General features: G+C 39.7%; 3 protein-coding genes across 5 annotated transcripts; 2 read left to right on the top strand and 1 right to left on the bottom strand.

The window, feature by feature from the left end:
* Positions 1–9: 9 nt before the first annotated feature.
* Positions 10–375, top strand: RB195_022190 (uncharacterized protein; the record flags this gene model as incomplete). Its single annotated transcript, XM_064209232.1, has 1 exon — positions 10–375. One exon carries the CDS (start codon positions 10–12, stop codon positions 373–375), a length of 366 nt encoding a protein of 121 aa, XP_064065113.1.
* Positions 376–5,135: 4,760 nt separating this feature from the next.
* RB195_022189 (uncharacterized protein) lies at positions 5,136–8,524 on the bottom strand (the record flags this gene model as incomplete). Of its 3 annotated transcripts, XM_064209230.1 has the most annotated exons (3): positions 5,851–5,887; positions 5,992–7,074; positions 8,403–8,524. In XM_064209230.1, 3 exons carry the CDS (start codon positions 8,522–8,524, stop codon positions 5,851–5,853), a joined length of 1,242 nt encoding a protein of 413 aa, XP_064065111.1. The 3 variants fall into 3 exon arrangements, with proteins under 3 accessions (XP_064065110.1, XP_064065112.1, XP_064065111.1); XM_064209231.1 differs by having other exon boundaries at positions 5,136–7,074; XM_064209229.1 differs by lacking the exon at positions 8,403–8,524 and having other exon boundaries at positions 5,136–6,818.
* Positions 8,525–12,583: 4,059 nt separating this feature from the next.
* Positions 12,584–12,937, top strand: RB195_022188 (uncharacterized protein; the record flags this gene model as incomplete). The annotated part of the gene is made up of 2 exons (XM_013453754.1): positions 12,584–12,770; positions 12,870–12,937. 2 exons carry the CDS (start codon positions 12,584–12,586, stop codon positions 12,935–12,937), a joined length of 255 nt encoding a protein of 84 aa, XP_013309208.1.
* Positions 12,938–15,133: the final 2,196 nt, after the last annotated feature.

The following is a 15,133-nucleotide window of genomic DNA, read 5'->3' as shown; positions in this document are numbered from 1 at the left end:
GGCGATGAAATGCCGGATCCTTTCGTAAAAGATGAAAGTGAAATCCATGAGAATAAGGTCATGCTGAGCGTCTGGTGGGGAGTTCATGAAATCTACCGTTTCGAACTGCTGCCGGACAACACGACAGTTATTGCCGAGGTCTACTGCGCTCAACTGCAAAGACTGGCCTGGAGATCGGATGGGAAGTTCTACCGCACCCACCGCACACCCCGGACCTGGCTCCGAGCGACTACCACCTCTTCCGATCGCTTCAGCATCACTTGGAAGAGAAGCGCTACGATGACCGTGACCTCGAAAATGACCTTGGGGCTTTCTTCGCCTCCAAGTCGTTGGCAGAAGGTTGTCGATGTTGATGGAGATTATTTAGTCGAATAATAAAATGTTGTTAAAAAGTTGGGTTGTTTTGAAATTTTGCCGTATTTCGGCAGATACTTTCCGAACACCCTAATACATACACGCATGCAGACGTACGCTTTAGTAATAGCTAGCTATTTACAGAGTCTGACGTTAGATCCCTACTTTTATGAGTATTGAAATGAGTTTCACGTTATTTAGCACTATCACACCATTCTATGTTAAATGTTGGGGACAAGAACGAGAAAAGCTTGGATGTTATAGCAGTAGAGAAGATTATGCTATAAAATAACGGACTGTCATGTGTTCATATATATATATATATATATATATATATATATATATATATATATATATATATATCTATATATATATATATTATATATATATATATATATATATATATATATATATATATATATATATATATATATATATATATATATATATATATATATATATATATATATATATATATATATATATATATATATATGTGTGTGTGTGTGTGTCGAAATATCAGAGAGCAGAGAGACGAATTCCACAGTGTCAAATTGGTGTGTCAGCATCAGAAAGGAATACGATAGGGTGAAATGGGTTCGGCAGCGTGAAGTTGGTGCCCCGACGCGAAAAAGGACAAGGAACCACACAGTTGGCGTGTTGGTCCTAGGATTGAAATCAGCGAAATTATTGGTGTAGCAGCACCTTGCAATAATTCAAAGCAGATTTGTAAAGGAGTGAATGAAACATTGAGGACAGTTTCATAGCCGTGATACCTGCATGTGCTGCGTTCATTCCTATGCATTCCTACGTATATCTATTCCTGCATGTTTGCCTCAGATTAGTAACATCCTTCCTTCACGAATTAGAAACAGACTTGCAAATAACTACTTAAAGGCATCACCCCAAGAAACTGAGGTGGTGCAGATTTCAGGTGGAGTATTCGTATACGGGATGGGAGACTATGGAGAGGGGGGGGGGGGAGGGGTGATTCCGTCCATTTCTTCATAATTGCCGTAAGAAATGGCCCGGAAGATGCGGTGCCGCACAAAGCTGGCGCGCTCCAGTCGAACTCCTTGTAGAAAATAGAACGCCTGAAGCCGTATCTTCTGGGCCGTTTTTTACGGCAATTAGGAAGAAATGGACAGAATCACCACCTCTCCATAGTCTCCCATCCCGTACACGAATACTCCACCTGAAACCCGTACCAACCTCAGATTCGTGGAGTGATGCCTTTAAATATCTAGCAAATCACATGATCTGAACCTTAACTTCACCAGCATGATGATGACGTTCACGTCATTTCATGTTCGTACATGAACGTATGGGCGAGTGCGCCGCAGTCGATTGGAGCTCAGCTGTAGCCACGCGGCCGATGGTTCGAAACTGCGAAACTGTAAAGTTAGTATGAATATTGTGCAAGTGAAGTATCTACCTCATTACGAGGTAAAACCTTTCGAATTCCGTAAAATTGAAAGAAAAAGTATTGTTAGGAAAAGAAGAATTCAATTCTGCAGCAAAAATTCACAGAAGTTGTCACCACTTTTAATTTTACTGATCAGTGAAGGCGGGCGTCCTGAAGTCCGACATTAGTCGGACGTTCAGACTGGTAAGAAAACAACATAATAAAAGAGAAAGTTCATCAGCTGTAAAGCTTGTTTGTATATAAACATAGCTGAAGGAAAACCTATCAAAGAAGATGCTGCATACCTAAGAAAAATAGATCATCAGAGTGTTAGAATAAAGTTGACTAATTTGCTACTAAAGCGACGAGGCGAGACGTTTACTGCAGCTGGCGTTGGCCTTATAAAAAGCTATACCTCATAGTTAAAAGATAGATGGATCAAATGCGCTTCGTAGTTCAATGTGTCTGGGATGCACCTACGCGTGCTATTCCGACTTGAAGCCCTTTGAGGCTCATGAACGAGTGCAAAATATATACAACGATGAACAGATAGGTGACGTCAGACAAGTCCTGTGCTAATTTATGGATTCCGTAGGGGTGGAAAGATTGTCCGCCTCTGAGGGGATTGTTAACCATCAGCCACGAAGTTGAACCGAGCTTGCAAACGTATAAATCGCTAACTTTGCGAAAATTCCTCTAAGATTAAGCGTCGATATGTATTATGTGATTATGTGTTGATATATGTTACATGTTACATATTGTCATATTCTATGTCTTTGCTTCTTACATGTTCTAACATGTTCTTACTTGTTTGGAAGATATCAGGTAAAAACCTTACAAGTATACATCAGGCGGGTGAAGTGTAGTTTGAGGGGGGGGGGGGGGTGGGGTGGGGAACTCGTTCTGTCGCGCTCTTTCTTCTGGAGGTAAATAAATAAATCAGTTGGGACCCTAAGACCTAAGAAATAATGTTGAAGCATGTAGCATGTAGGGCATGTAAGCTAGAGTTACTAGGAAAAGAAAAGAAGATAGAGACTCCAGAAATAAGAGCGCAGTTGAGTGAAGGGATGACGGAAGGTACAACATACGATGCAAAAGGTGACGTGGAAAAAAGGAAAACATTGAAGGGACTAAAAGTAGTTGGGGGAGAGGGAGGAGGGCACCAGCGGCTCCTATTTCCAGACGTTCTATCTTGCTTTTTTTCGCTCTATCTTACATTAGCTTACATAAGGGCGGCCCTGAGTACATTTTACCTCATTGAATATAAAATATCGCTATAGTTCATCGCGGAGAAAAGCACACAATAAGAGTGAGTACGCAATCGTACAGCACCAACATATACAAGCCAGTCAACACGAACACATACATACTTGACGCCTAATAGGAACCTTCGCAAGATGTGATTCCTATAATTTTCCACCGACCTTCTTCTCAACTCGCTTTTCCAATCATTACCAACCACTTGATGTGAAACAATCATCCCACAACTTCCGCAGTTCAAGATAGAATCGCGAATACTGTGGAGATTTGTTAGCCAGAGACAAATTTTGATCACAAATGTATCTATTTAAGAGACAACTATATTTGCAGTTGGCGTGAAATGAGTTGTAGCGAAGTGACCCGTTGTGCCCTCGAAGATGCATGCATGCACTAGCCCCTCAACAGAAAGCGCGACATGGACCTCGGTGCTTTATTTTTCTTGGTTTTCACTGGCCCTCACTTTTTTCATAAAGCAATCCTCGAATAAGATTAGGTTGTCTTAACAAAGTGCACCTTTTTTTTGCTGCTAGGACACCTCTACTATTTTAGTTTATAGAGATTTAATTTCTTCCCAATTTCTTTGCGCTTTGCTCAGCTGTACATGATTAGCTTTCTTTATAGTCGTAATATTAAGAAAGCTTTTTTCGTCGGATTAGCAGTTTCTTTAGATCTCCTCAATAACTTTAGCATTGAATTGGATTCCTGTTCCATTTTTCTTGTATGCATACTTAGCCTTTTTCTAAGGCGTATTTTCCGATTTCACTCCACCTTCGATTACGAAAATCCCCATTGTGGACAATAGAGCCAAGAAATGGTAGATGAATCAAATTCCTACAAAGTGAAACCCCAGCGTTATCAAAGCAGCATAACAAACGATGAAACTAATGGAAAAATACTTGTCTGGCACTATTCACTCCTATTTATGTACTATTTTGCAGAAAAAGATACAATGTAATGAAAAGATGTATGAAGAAACAAGAGTAAAAGAGTTCTGAGGAGGTTGCCGCTCTCTGTGGAAAGGGACCAGAGCGCAGCTTCAGTGAACATGGTCACTTCGACGCAACATGTTTCACGTCGACTCTATACATTGTATATCGAAAACACGTTAGATATCTCAATGATTACTATTCGCGTTTTGTTGCACGAGTGAAGGTTCGACTTCAAGTTCTGCTTGAGTTACTCGCTAATTATTTTTCAGTTTACTTTTTCATCTTTTTTTTAAATCTACCTTTTATCTACCTCTTCAGGGGCCGCACGTACGAGTCTGATTGCTACTTGTCGCGATGGCCCTACCTAGATTAGATGCAATCACGCCTTTGGGTATACACTCTAGGCACGTGTAGGTATAAAACTTGCACAGTCTTAAAATTTGCACAGTCATTGCTGAAGTTACTCAGATAGTGCAAAAAGAAGTTATTGCTCAGCACTTCGCCAAAGCCGAATACAAGTAGGTTAAACGCCTAGAGTCTGATGTCTTTGAAGCATAGTTCAAAGCAGGAAGTGCGAAGGAGTTAAAGAGGTATGCGTAAGGTCAGATACTCTCGGTCTGTTCAGTACATTTTTGATGCACTTATACCAGGGTCAAGCGTGCGTTGAGCAGTTCCCAACGGGGAGGTCGTGACAGAGATGTCGGAGCAAGAGGTGTTGTAAAAGCGGTCGAAAGAGGAGGGAAAAATGAAGGAACCAACGAGGAAAGGAAATGGGCTAGTCGATGTTAAATAAACACATATTAAGGGTGCAAAATGTTAGAAAAATAGAAGGTTCTAAGTACTGCCCATGTTCGACTGTCTTTGAATCTCGGCATGTTGAAACGTAGTTTTAACTGATTTCCTTGAGCTGTAGCCAAGATTGGTATCGATCTTTATTAAACAGCGGCTAACGTTTCGGCGATATCGCCTTCGTCAGAGCCTGGAAAACTCAAAGCCATTAGTGACCTATCCCCTCAAGCGCCTCATCACCCTACAGAAAGCACCCAAACGGTAGGCAAACTCAAACAGCAACACATAGGCTAGTACTTACCTCATTAGCCAGACTTGTTAACTCAGCAGACCACCACGTACCACAACTACGAGTCACAAGGGTTTTTATATAGGGACCTCACGGCCCGCCCCGTAGATCAGAACCCGCATAAGTCTTGATACGGGGATAACTCGTTTGTGATCGCAATGCACTCATCCTTCTTGTTCATTTTTGGACTTTTGGCGGTTATCCAAAAGGCCTCTAGCGTTCTGCGTGCTGTGATTTCGGACTCGTAGGATAATATACGAACTTCTACCTCTACTTCGGAGTTTGGATGACATATTCTACGGTGTGCTCCAAGTGGGGTGAAGGTTTTTGATTTTGCGAGTCCGTCTAGATGCTCCTTGACCCTAATACACAATGGGCGTCCCGTTTCCCCTATATAATCGTCACCGCACAACCTGCACGTGATACGATACACCACTCCCGATATCATGCAATCACCCTCTCTGCCATACGGGCAAACCACGCAGCTGGGAGTTGTGCAGAGTCGATCATACATACGGTTACGTACCAGCTTCGCCTTGAAGTTTGCTGGAGGTATTTCCACAACCCTCACGTCATTCCTTAGACCCGCTTTTCGTAGACAGCCCCGTACTGCTCTGCTCATATCATCAGATATATAAGGTAAACAGAAAGGGATCTTCTCTGGGCCATCTACTACGTTGGGTCTTCGAGAGGGATACCGTGCTTGTCGGGTAGCACCATCTCCAGCTGGGTACCCATTGGACATTGCTACTTTATGGGCCACATTTATAGACCATGCTTTTTCCTGGCTACTAGATGAGACTCTTGCCGCCGTTTTGTACATGTTACCTATAACAGATTTTTTCATTTTGCTGGGATGCGCTGAAAGATAGTGGATTAAGATGTTTTTACTACTGGGTTTCCGGTACCACTTAGTCTTACATATCCCATTCCGCAAGTAAATGTGCACATTCAGGAAAGCCAACCAGTTGTCTATCGGTCTCTCCCTTGTGAACTTGATGTGCGGACACTGCTGATTGAGAAGATTGAAGCACGCGTCTAGTTCTGCTTGGGTTGAGCAGACGACGCAGCAATCATCTATGTAACGATAATACAGCAGTGGTTTGCGGTCTATTATAGGCTTTTCGATCTTGGCCATGAAAACAATGGCGAGAGTGGGTGCCAGCCTTTGTCCCATAGCTAGGCCTCTAAGTTGTCGGTAGTACTGTCCCGACCATCGGAAGATAGAGCAATTCAGGCATTCGTTTATCAATGTCATGATCTGCCTGATGCTGAATCCATACATGTTCAAAGAAGCCTGGCGCTGCGTGAGCAGTTCGTGAACAGCCTGCATCGCTACATCGTTTGAAACGTTCGTATAGAGTGACGTAACGTCAAAGGTCTCTACTACACATTCACGCTCAAATGAGGTACTGCGGAGATGTTTTAGGAAGTTGCTAGAACTGCTGAGGTGGGCAGGGACATATCTGAGCAGCTGATTTAGGATTATGTTGAGCAGCCAGGAAATTCTATCCGTGGGGCCCCCGATACCACTAATGATAGGCCTCACTTTAAAGTCACGTGGATCGTTCGAAGTGAGGCCATTTTCAGAGAGCTTGTGAGTTTTGATTAGCGTGTATAGGACTGGACATGCGGGTAAGTCGTTCTTGAGACGCGTAATAAAGTTTTTTGGGAGCCCTGCTGTTCCTGCCGTTTCTACCCAAACCCTGTTTAGGCGGCGATATTGCTTTCTAAACTCATTGGCAGAGGATGGGACATATAGACTGTCATCCCCAAGATGTTGTCTCGTCATCGCCTTGTCTAGTTCACGTGATAGAACAACAAATTCGCCTCCCTTATCACTAACGGAAACCTTGATCTCTCCAGCTGTAATAAGATTACGAATCTCACGTAGGCCTCGACGTTGCGCGACAGTGAGATTGAAATTTACGTGTTTTCTCGAGAAACGCTCCAAAACGGAATACACCGATGTTGCGAACACTCGAAACTTGTTGTCTACCGTGGGGTTGGGTTCAGGTGGTTTTCTAGCTAATGAGGTAAGTACTAGCCTATGTGTTGCTGTTTGAGTTTGCCTACCGTTTGGGTGCTTTCTGTAGGGTGATGAGGCGCGAGGGGATAGGTCACTAATGGCTTTGAGTTTTCCAGGCTCTGACGAAGGCGATATCGCCGAAACGTTAGCCGCTGTTTAATAAAGATCGATACCAATCTTGGCTACAGCTCAAGGAAATCAGTTAAAACTACGTTCTAAGTACTCTTTGAAGGGTTCTGCTCAAAAGTTTACTTCTTAAAAAGAACAAACAAGTGAAAGACATCGGTATGAGGAGAAATGAGAGATGATAAGTACAGAAGACAAGAAAATGAGTAGAGATTATGCAATTCGTTCTGAACTAAGGCGTACAGTTTTGCTTTAGAGTGAGCTGTTTAGAAAAAATCCCTAGTTTTTCCAGTCAATTATCGATATCGTGTGCCACCGACTACTTGGATAATTCAACTTAGCACAAGAATCACAACCATTATTACAAACAACGTGATAAAAGTTGCGAAGGCGTTGAAGTGGAGAATGTATGTGTGAGCATTACAATTTTTGTGTTATTATTTTATATAAAAGATAGGGTTATTTATTAATTAAGCAATATCTACATTGTTGAAGAGTCCAGTGATACTAATAATGCTGTCGGGTGATGGTGTAGCGCGTCTGTAGCGCTGTTCTTACTGAAATGGTCAGGTTTAAAAATCACTCTATGTCATTTTAATGAGGTGTAAACTATCTACTTTGTATGTACTCTGACCATGTCAACCATTGTGTCAACAAAACAATTTGCGTGAACCTCCGTTTTTCTGTTTTAATCTGAAGAAAATGCAGCTGACGTACATCGATTGTTTTGTGAAGAATATAGGGAACATGCTCCATCAATAAAAAGGAGGGAGTAGTGATTCCCTGGGGTTTTGAAGTGACGATTTAGACACCACCGACAAAAACTCGAAGAGAGGTTTGTAAAGTTTAAAGACGCTGAGGTGGAGCCGTTATCAGACCAAGATTCATGCCTGTCTCAACAGAAACTCGCTGATTCTTTGGGAGTGACTCAACGAGCGATTGCAAGCCTTTTCATGGTCATTGGTTTGGTGCAAAAACAGAGCAGTTGGGTGAGATAGGACATCACACTGAAGCGCCTCCAAAATATCCTTAACGATTTTTGCAACATATGGTCGAGTGCTGTTGTGCTCTAAAATCGCTTTGCCACGTATTTTGGCATACTGGGGGCGTTTGGGCTTTAATGCTTGGCTTAGTTGCACGAATTGTTGTTGGTAACGTTCGCCAGTGATCATTTCTTCAGGTTCGAGTAGTTCATATCAGATCACTCCGAGCTAGTCCCACCCGATCCACAGCATTAGCTTTTTCCTATGAATATTCGCTTTGGCCGTTGAAGTTGTTGCATGGCCGGGCTGACTCCGCAAGGCGCTTTGAGTTGTCGACGTGGATCCATTTTTGATCCCCATGATTCCATGCAAAAAACTTTTCCGATTTTGTCTTCGGAGCAGCACGTGATAAAACGGTGTTCGACGTCTCTTGGTATGAGTTCATATAGAACCCAACGGCCATGTTTTTGCACCAAACCAATGACCATGAAAAGGCTTGCAATCGCTCGTTGAGTCACTCCCAAAGAATCAGCGAGTTTCTGTTGAGACAGGCATGAATCTTGGTCTGATAACGGCTCCACCTCAGCGTCTTTAAACTTTACAAACCTCTCTTCAAGTTTTTGTCGGTGGTGTCTAAATCGTCACTTCAGAACCTCGGAATCACTACTCCCTCCTTTTTATTGATGGAGCATGTTCCCTATATTCTTCACAAAACAATCGATGTACGTCAGCTGCATTTTCTTCAGATTAAAACAGAAAAACGGAGGTTTCCGCAAATTGTTTTGTTGACACAATGGTTGACATGGTCGCTACATACGCGCTACATCAGACAGTATTATTAGTATCACTGGACTCTTCAACAAGTACATATTAGTTAATTAACAAAAATTGTAATGCTCACATATAATGGTTTTGACAGCAAATTGATTTTCCAAAAGATTAAAATTTTAGGTACGTGCATTGAAAATATTTTTTTCAACTTCAACGCCTTTGCAACTTTCATCACGTTATTTGTAATGATTGTGATTATTTGTACTAAGTTGAATTATCCAAATAGTCGGTGGCACACGTATGGATAATTGACTGGAAAAACTTAGGATTTTTTCCAAACAGCTCACTCTAAAGCAAAGCTGTACACCTTAGTTCAGAGCGAGTTGCATAATGTATACTCATTTTCTTGTCTTCGTGCTTATCATCTCTCATTTCTCCTTATACCGATGTCTTTCACGTGTTTAGTATTCTTTATAAGAAGTAGACGTTTGGGCAAAACCCTTCACAGAGTACTTAGAACCTATTTTTCTAACATTTTGCACCCTTAATATTATTATTTAATAATATTAAGGGTGCAAAATGTTAGAAAAATGTGTTTATTTAACATCGACCAGCCCACTTCGTAATTTCAATTTAATTTCATAATTTCACACCTTTTGGTCCGAGACAAGTTTAGGAAATACCAAATAAATGAAGGACATCCAGATTAGGATAACGCGAGGGTCCACGAGTGCGAAGGCAAGAAAGAGAGTTAAATTATACAGTTCGTTCTGAACGAAGGCTTCAGGGCTTGCTTTTAAGTCAGTTGTTTTCAAAAATTTCACCAAAAGAATGGAAAATATTGAGTATGAGAAAAGAAATCAAAACGATCCGATACACATGATCGGCTAGTGCAGCTCGAGGCTGCTGATGCTCCACACTAGATGGCCCAACGTGATGTGTCGACGTTTTTATTGCAACTGTCAGGGATCAGTCCCTAGCAAAAGTGGGATTTTTGCATTGATTATACGGGGCTTAAAAGAGTAGATTTCTAATCCGGTAGTGACAAATTTATTATTATCACTCGAAAAGCAATTCTGATGCTGTTACTGAGCGAAAAAAGACATCTACAGGCGCAATTAGGAATAAAATTAGGACAAAGTAGCCTCCACGAACTTCTGAATAACGACGCTCAAGGTACATTTCATGCAGTAATGCTGGATGCGATTTGTGCAGAGAAATTTCTTCTATATCTCCACAAAGTGTGGTACTTCTAGCTCTTCTATTTTTTTTTTTTCGAAACACAATTGAGAAAAATTCCACATTGTATCAAATATTCGAGTTCTTCTCAACTAGACTTCGAGGAAACCGTAACACCTACAGAGACCAATATTTGCAGTCAAGGATTTTCCTTGATGCTATATCAAAACATGGCATCGCATTTTTCAACCGCGCTTCTGTAATCTCGCGAAGGAAAAAAGTGCGAAATCTCAGAATTTCGACAACGCGTCAGAATCTGTATGACTTCAAGCAAAGTCCAAAAACTCAATTCGAGTTTTCATTTTCTCAAAAGCTAGTTGAGAAAGACTCTGAATTTTTCAACTTTTTCTTAACTAACTTTCAAAAAAGAAAAACAAGGCGATCCCCTAGAAAGATATTTTAACTCTTTTATAGCGCAAATCGTCATTTCAGAAAGCAACCACCTTTGTCTTCCTCCGTCTCTTCTGTAGTCCGTTATTCATATTTATTTTAAGCCACTAAAATCCGACCAGTCCAGCAGTAATTTCCAATCAGGGCCTGGTTCTAATTGCTATTGCTCTAAATAATACTTATTTACGGCGAACAATGCTCTAAATGCAATTTCAGAAAAACTGGTGGTGAAATGTTCTTCTAAGTTATTTTTTTACGGTTCTGTAAAAATCAAGATTCTGCTGCGGATCGGACTATTCATAGTCTGTAATCACCGTCACTGGGTTAAACTGTGCATAGAAAGTAGAGAATAGTGAAAAAAATGCTTGTAGAAAGCGCTTTGCTTCGGTATTAGTTGTTTTTCCATTTTGCAAAAATGGAAAAATTCCGGCGCAGATCGAATTATCAACCGTTCGCTTTCATTGTTCGATGAGTAAAAATGTTTGTAAATAGTAGGAAATAGTGTGAAAATGGTTTATAAAATGTGTTCTCCGTAGTTTCCAGCTGTTTTTCCAGTTTGTAAGAGTAATGATTGCTGCAGGAATCGAACCCTTTTTAATCACTGTTTGCAATCACTGTCAAAAGAATAATTGTGCTTTCGAATACACGTTGAGAGCTTCCTCATTTTTTTAACTTATATGTGCACATAAGTCCTCTTTGAGTTCTAATTCTTGTAGTGAGCTATCATTGACGCCTATATTATATTATATATTTTTATTTTACTTGTGGGACTTTATGTTAATATTCATTACAGGACTATTTATTAATATTAGCTATATTATATTATTTGATTTATTTATTTAGATCTGTTTCCTTAATTCTATTTATTATAACCAATTTTTCATTGCTATATGAGTAACTATACTAGAAAGAATGGGAAAGAAGGGGTCGTTTTCTGGAGGATCCTTTATGGAGGGGGTCGTTATCAGGTTGGATTTTTCCCAACTACACGCTTGACCCTGACATCAACGACTACGAATTGCAGTAAAACGCGTTCGCGCATCCCAAGTGGATTGATACGTCAATGACTTTATGAGACTTTATGATCAAGAAGTAAAGGTTTTTCCTGAGTTCAAAAAGCGCATAGAAATGAAGAGCATTGGCAGAATCCATACTTCTTCCTGCAGAGAACTTCTAGCTCTGCATATATTGTACTTAGACTTCTCAGTTTTATTGAATCTTGTTTGTTTCACATCATTAAAATGAAGTTTCAAGTAGACAAGACCGACCATCAGGAACTCTCGACATCTGCTTTTTGCATCTAACTGATGTTTTAAAGAAGACAAAGTTTATCCTTCCTCGGTGAAGAGGATCGAATCAGAAAACCCTAAAAAAAGGAAAAAAGTGAAAAGCGGAAAGAAAACAAGGAAAAACACGGTTACAAACAATGGAGAACACAAAAAACTCAATGAACCTCATGTGGAAGACGTTGGAAACGATTGGAGAAACAACAACGGAGAGCACACTACTGATTAAGTACAGCTCGCTCATTTCGATAATAATCTAATCATTAATAAACAGTGTAATAGCTAGCGCGAGAAGTATGTGTACGAAGAAGTATGCTTATCGTCAAGCGATAATATTTGAATGGAATTACTTGGATGTGAATGCAACCTGTGATGATTGATCTTGTGTTGAATGCAGATTTAAATGAGGAGAAAAACCCAATTAAATGTCACTTAACTGACATCTTGCTAGTATATCAATTTGAATTAAATCTGAAAAATGTCAAGTAAAAAATGGCATTTGATCATTTGTCGGCAGTCATGAGTCTGTCTATCGTGTGTTACTGTTATGAACCGGAAATAGTGACGAAACATTCACTATGGAATCGCAAACAAAATTGAGAAATAGCTTCAAAAATTGTCAATAGTCGCTCATTGTCAAAGTTCATAATAAATGTGATGGTGGATAGGTACATAATAAATCCAACCAGAGTAATATTCGTGTTTCTTGAATGTGTTAAGTTAGAATAAAATAATGAGGGTAGACGTCGGAAAAACACAAACAAAGGGAAGTTACCTTACAGAATACTCTTCTCGAGCACATGTATCGCCGAGGTCATTGCCTTACGGTAGCAGTCAATCCTTATCGGCAACTGTTTATCCTTCATCGTATCCTAACGTCAGTGCCAGCCCCGCTACAAATTTCTTCAATGCACCCACAGGTACTTTAGTGAAAATCTGCTTGCAAATGGCTTATCTGGATCTGCACAATCTATCTGGTTTCATTGACCACAGGTAATTCCATCTTTTTCGCTGTTCAGGTTTCGCTCCATTCAGTTCGGTGAATCCTTTCGCAGCGACTTTGCAGTCTTCAACTCGATTAGCTTGAGCTGTCGATGATGCACAAGAGGTTTCGAAGCAGATGACGGCGAGCCTCTTAATTCTTCTCAAGAACATTCTTGTCAATGCAAAGAACAATTAGCAGTTTTGATTGTCATAGATTATACTGTCATAAACATAACGCGCAAGTTTTCTTTTGAAGGCAACGTTTAAGAAAAGTTTCGATGTGGGATTCTCAGTGCTGTAAAGAATTGTTCTGGAAGTGATTTTCAAGAACAGTATCGGAAGTGTGAAACACTGCCTACAAATGCTACAAATGAATGGGATGCCTCGGAAGTTTGCAAGCATCACAACAAAACTAGGAAACATACGTACATACGTACATACGTACATACGTACATACGTACATACGTACATACGTACATACGTACATACGTACATACGTACATACGTACATACGTACATACGTACATACGTACATACATACATACACACATACATACATACACACATACATACATACATACATACATACATACATACATACATACATACATACATACATACATACATACATACATACATACATACATACATACATACATACATACATACATACATACATACATACATACATACATACATACATTTACATTTACATTTACATTTACATACACATACAAATACACATACACATACACATACACATACACATACACATACACATACACATACACATACACATACACATACACATACACATACACATACACATACACATACACATACACATACACATACACATACACATACACATACACATACACATACACATACACATACACATACACATACACATACACATACACATACACATACACATACACATACACACACATATACATACACATATACATACACATACACATATACATACACATACACAACCAAAAGTCATAACCCTCAGGAGCAATTATTTCGCATTTTTGTTGTGATATTCGCAACTTTCAGCGAATCCCTGCCTAGAACCATATTTAGTACTGGAGAGAACCAAATACTGAAAATTTCGCTAAATGCTGTTCTTAAATCGTAGCATGGCTAAAAAGCAAATGAGAGCGGTTTTCGCAGCAATGCAGCAGTTACATGGTGTACCTTTATGCCCAACGTATTCTCCTAGTATATGTATATATACGTATGTGTATATATGTGTATATACGTATATATATGTATATATACATGTATATATGTATATATACATATATACGTATATATGTGTATATACGTATATATATGTATATATACATGTATATATATATGTATATATACATATATACGTATATATGCAACAGATTATGCTCATTTTTTGCTTTGTTGCAAAATTCAGTGCAGTGCTATTCTTTCATTTCCTTGTCAGATCTTGTCAGACCTAATAAACAAACCTATAAATGTTAGTTGAATAATGGGAGATTGGCAGAATAAGGAACGAATTTGCCTTGATTGTAGTTTTCGACAGAAATATCTTACTTTATCAATTATAATTAATCACAACGGCTGATCTTAATTGTTTTCTTTGTGTTGTTTTCTGTGTAAGAGGACAAACTGATTTAATTTCTAATGAAGATAGCAAAAGTTTTCAAAGAAAAGTTATAGCTCCCTAGTCTGAGCTTTATCTTCGTTGTTACACTGATAGAGATTAAAAGAAGCTATATGTGCAGTTTTTCAGACTTAAGCCCTATCAGTCCATTTTAACCATACAGCATAACTGTATATGTGATCCTTTCATGTTTGGCTCTGTATAGTAAGGGAAGTGAAATAAATATGTATCTATTCCGAAATGCTAAAATTTTCGAGGAATTTTCTTGACTTCAAAAGCAGCTACTTAGGTGTTTTGAGTCGATAGTTTAAGTACAAAAATTCACATCTGTGTTCGCACATTTAATACTCCAAGCGCAAGAAGCTCCTTGTTTTGCATTCATACGAATAATTAGTTCATATAGGGACGGGTGTAGTGTAGCGGTTAGAGGTTCCGCTTCCTGCACGATCGATGGGAAGTTCGAATCCGCTCTAGTGCTCACCAAGCGTTTCATCCCTCCGGGGTCGATAAATTGGTACCAGACTTGTCTCGGAGGATAAAAGCAGTGACTTGACACACCGGCTAGCCACCACTAATCATTGTATAGGCCAGATACACGTTCGTAAACCTCAAACGATTCTGAATTAAAGTGAACGTGGGGACGCATCCCAA

This window comes from Necator americanus, chromosome X (genome assembly GCF_031761385.1).
Source record: "Necator americanus strain Aroian chromosome X, whole genome shotgun sequence".
Classification (NCBI taxonomy): domain Eukaryota; kingdom Metazoa; phylum Nematoda; class Chromadorea; order Rhabditida; family Ancylostomatidae; genus Necator; species Necator americanus.
The sequence above is the reverse complement of the archived record's forward strand: the minus strand, read 5'-3'. Positions and strand labels throughout refer to the sequence as shown.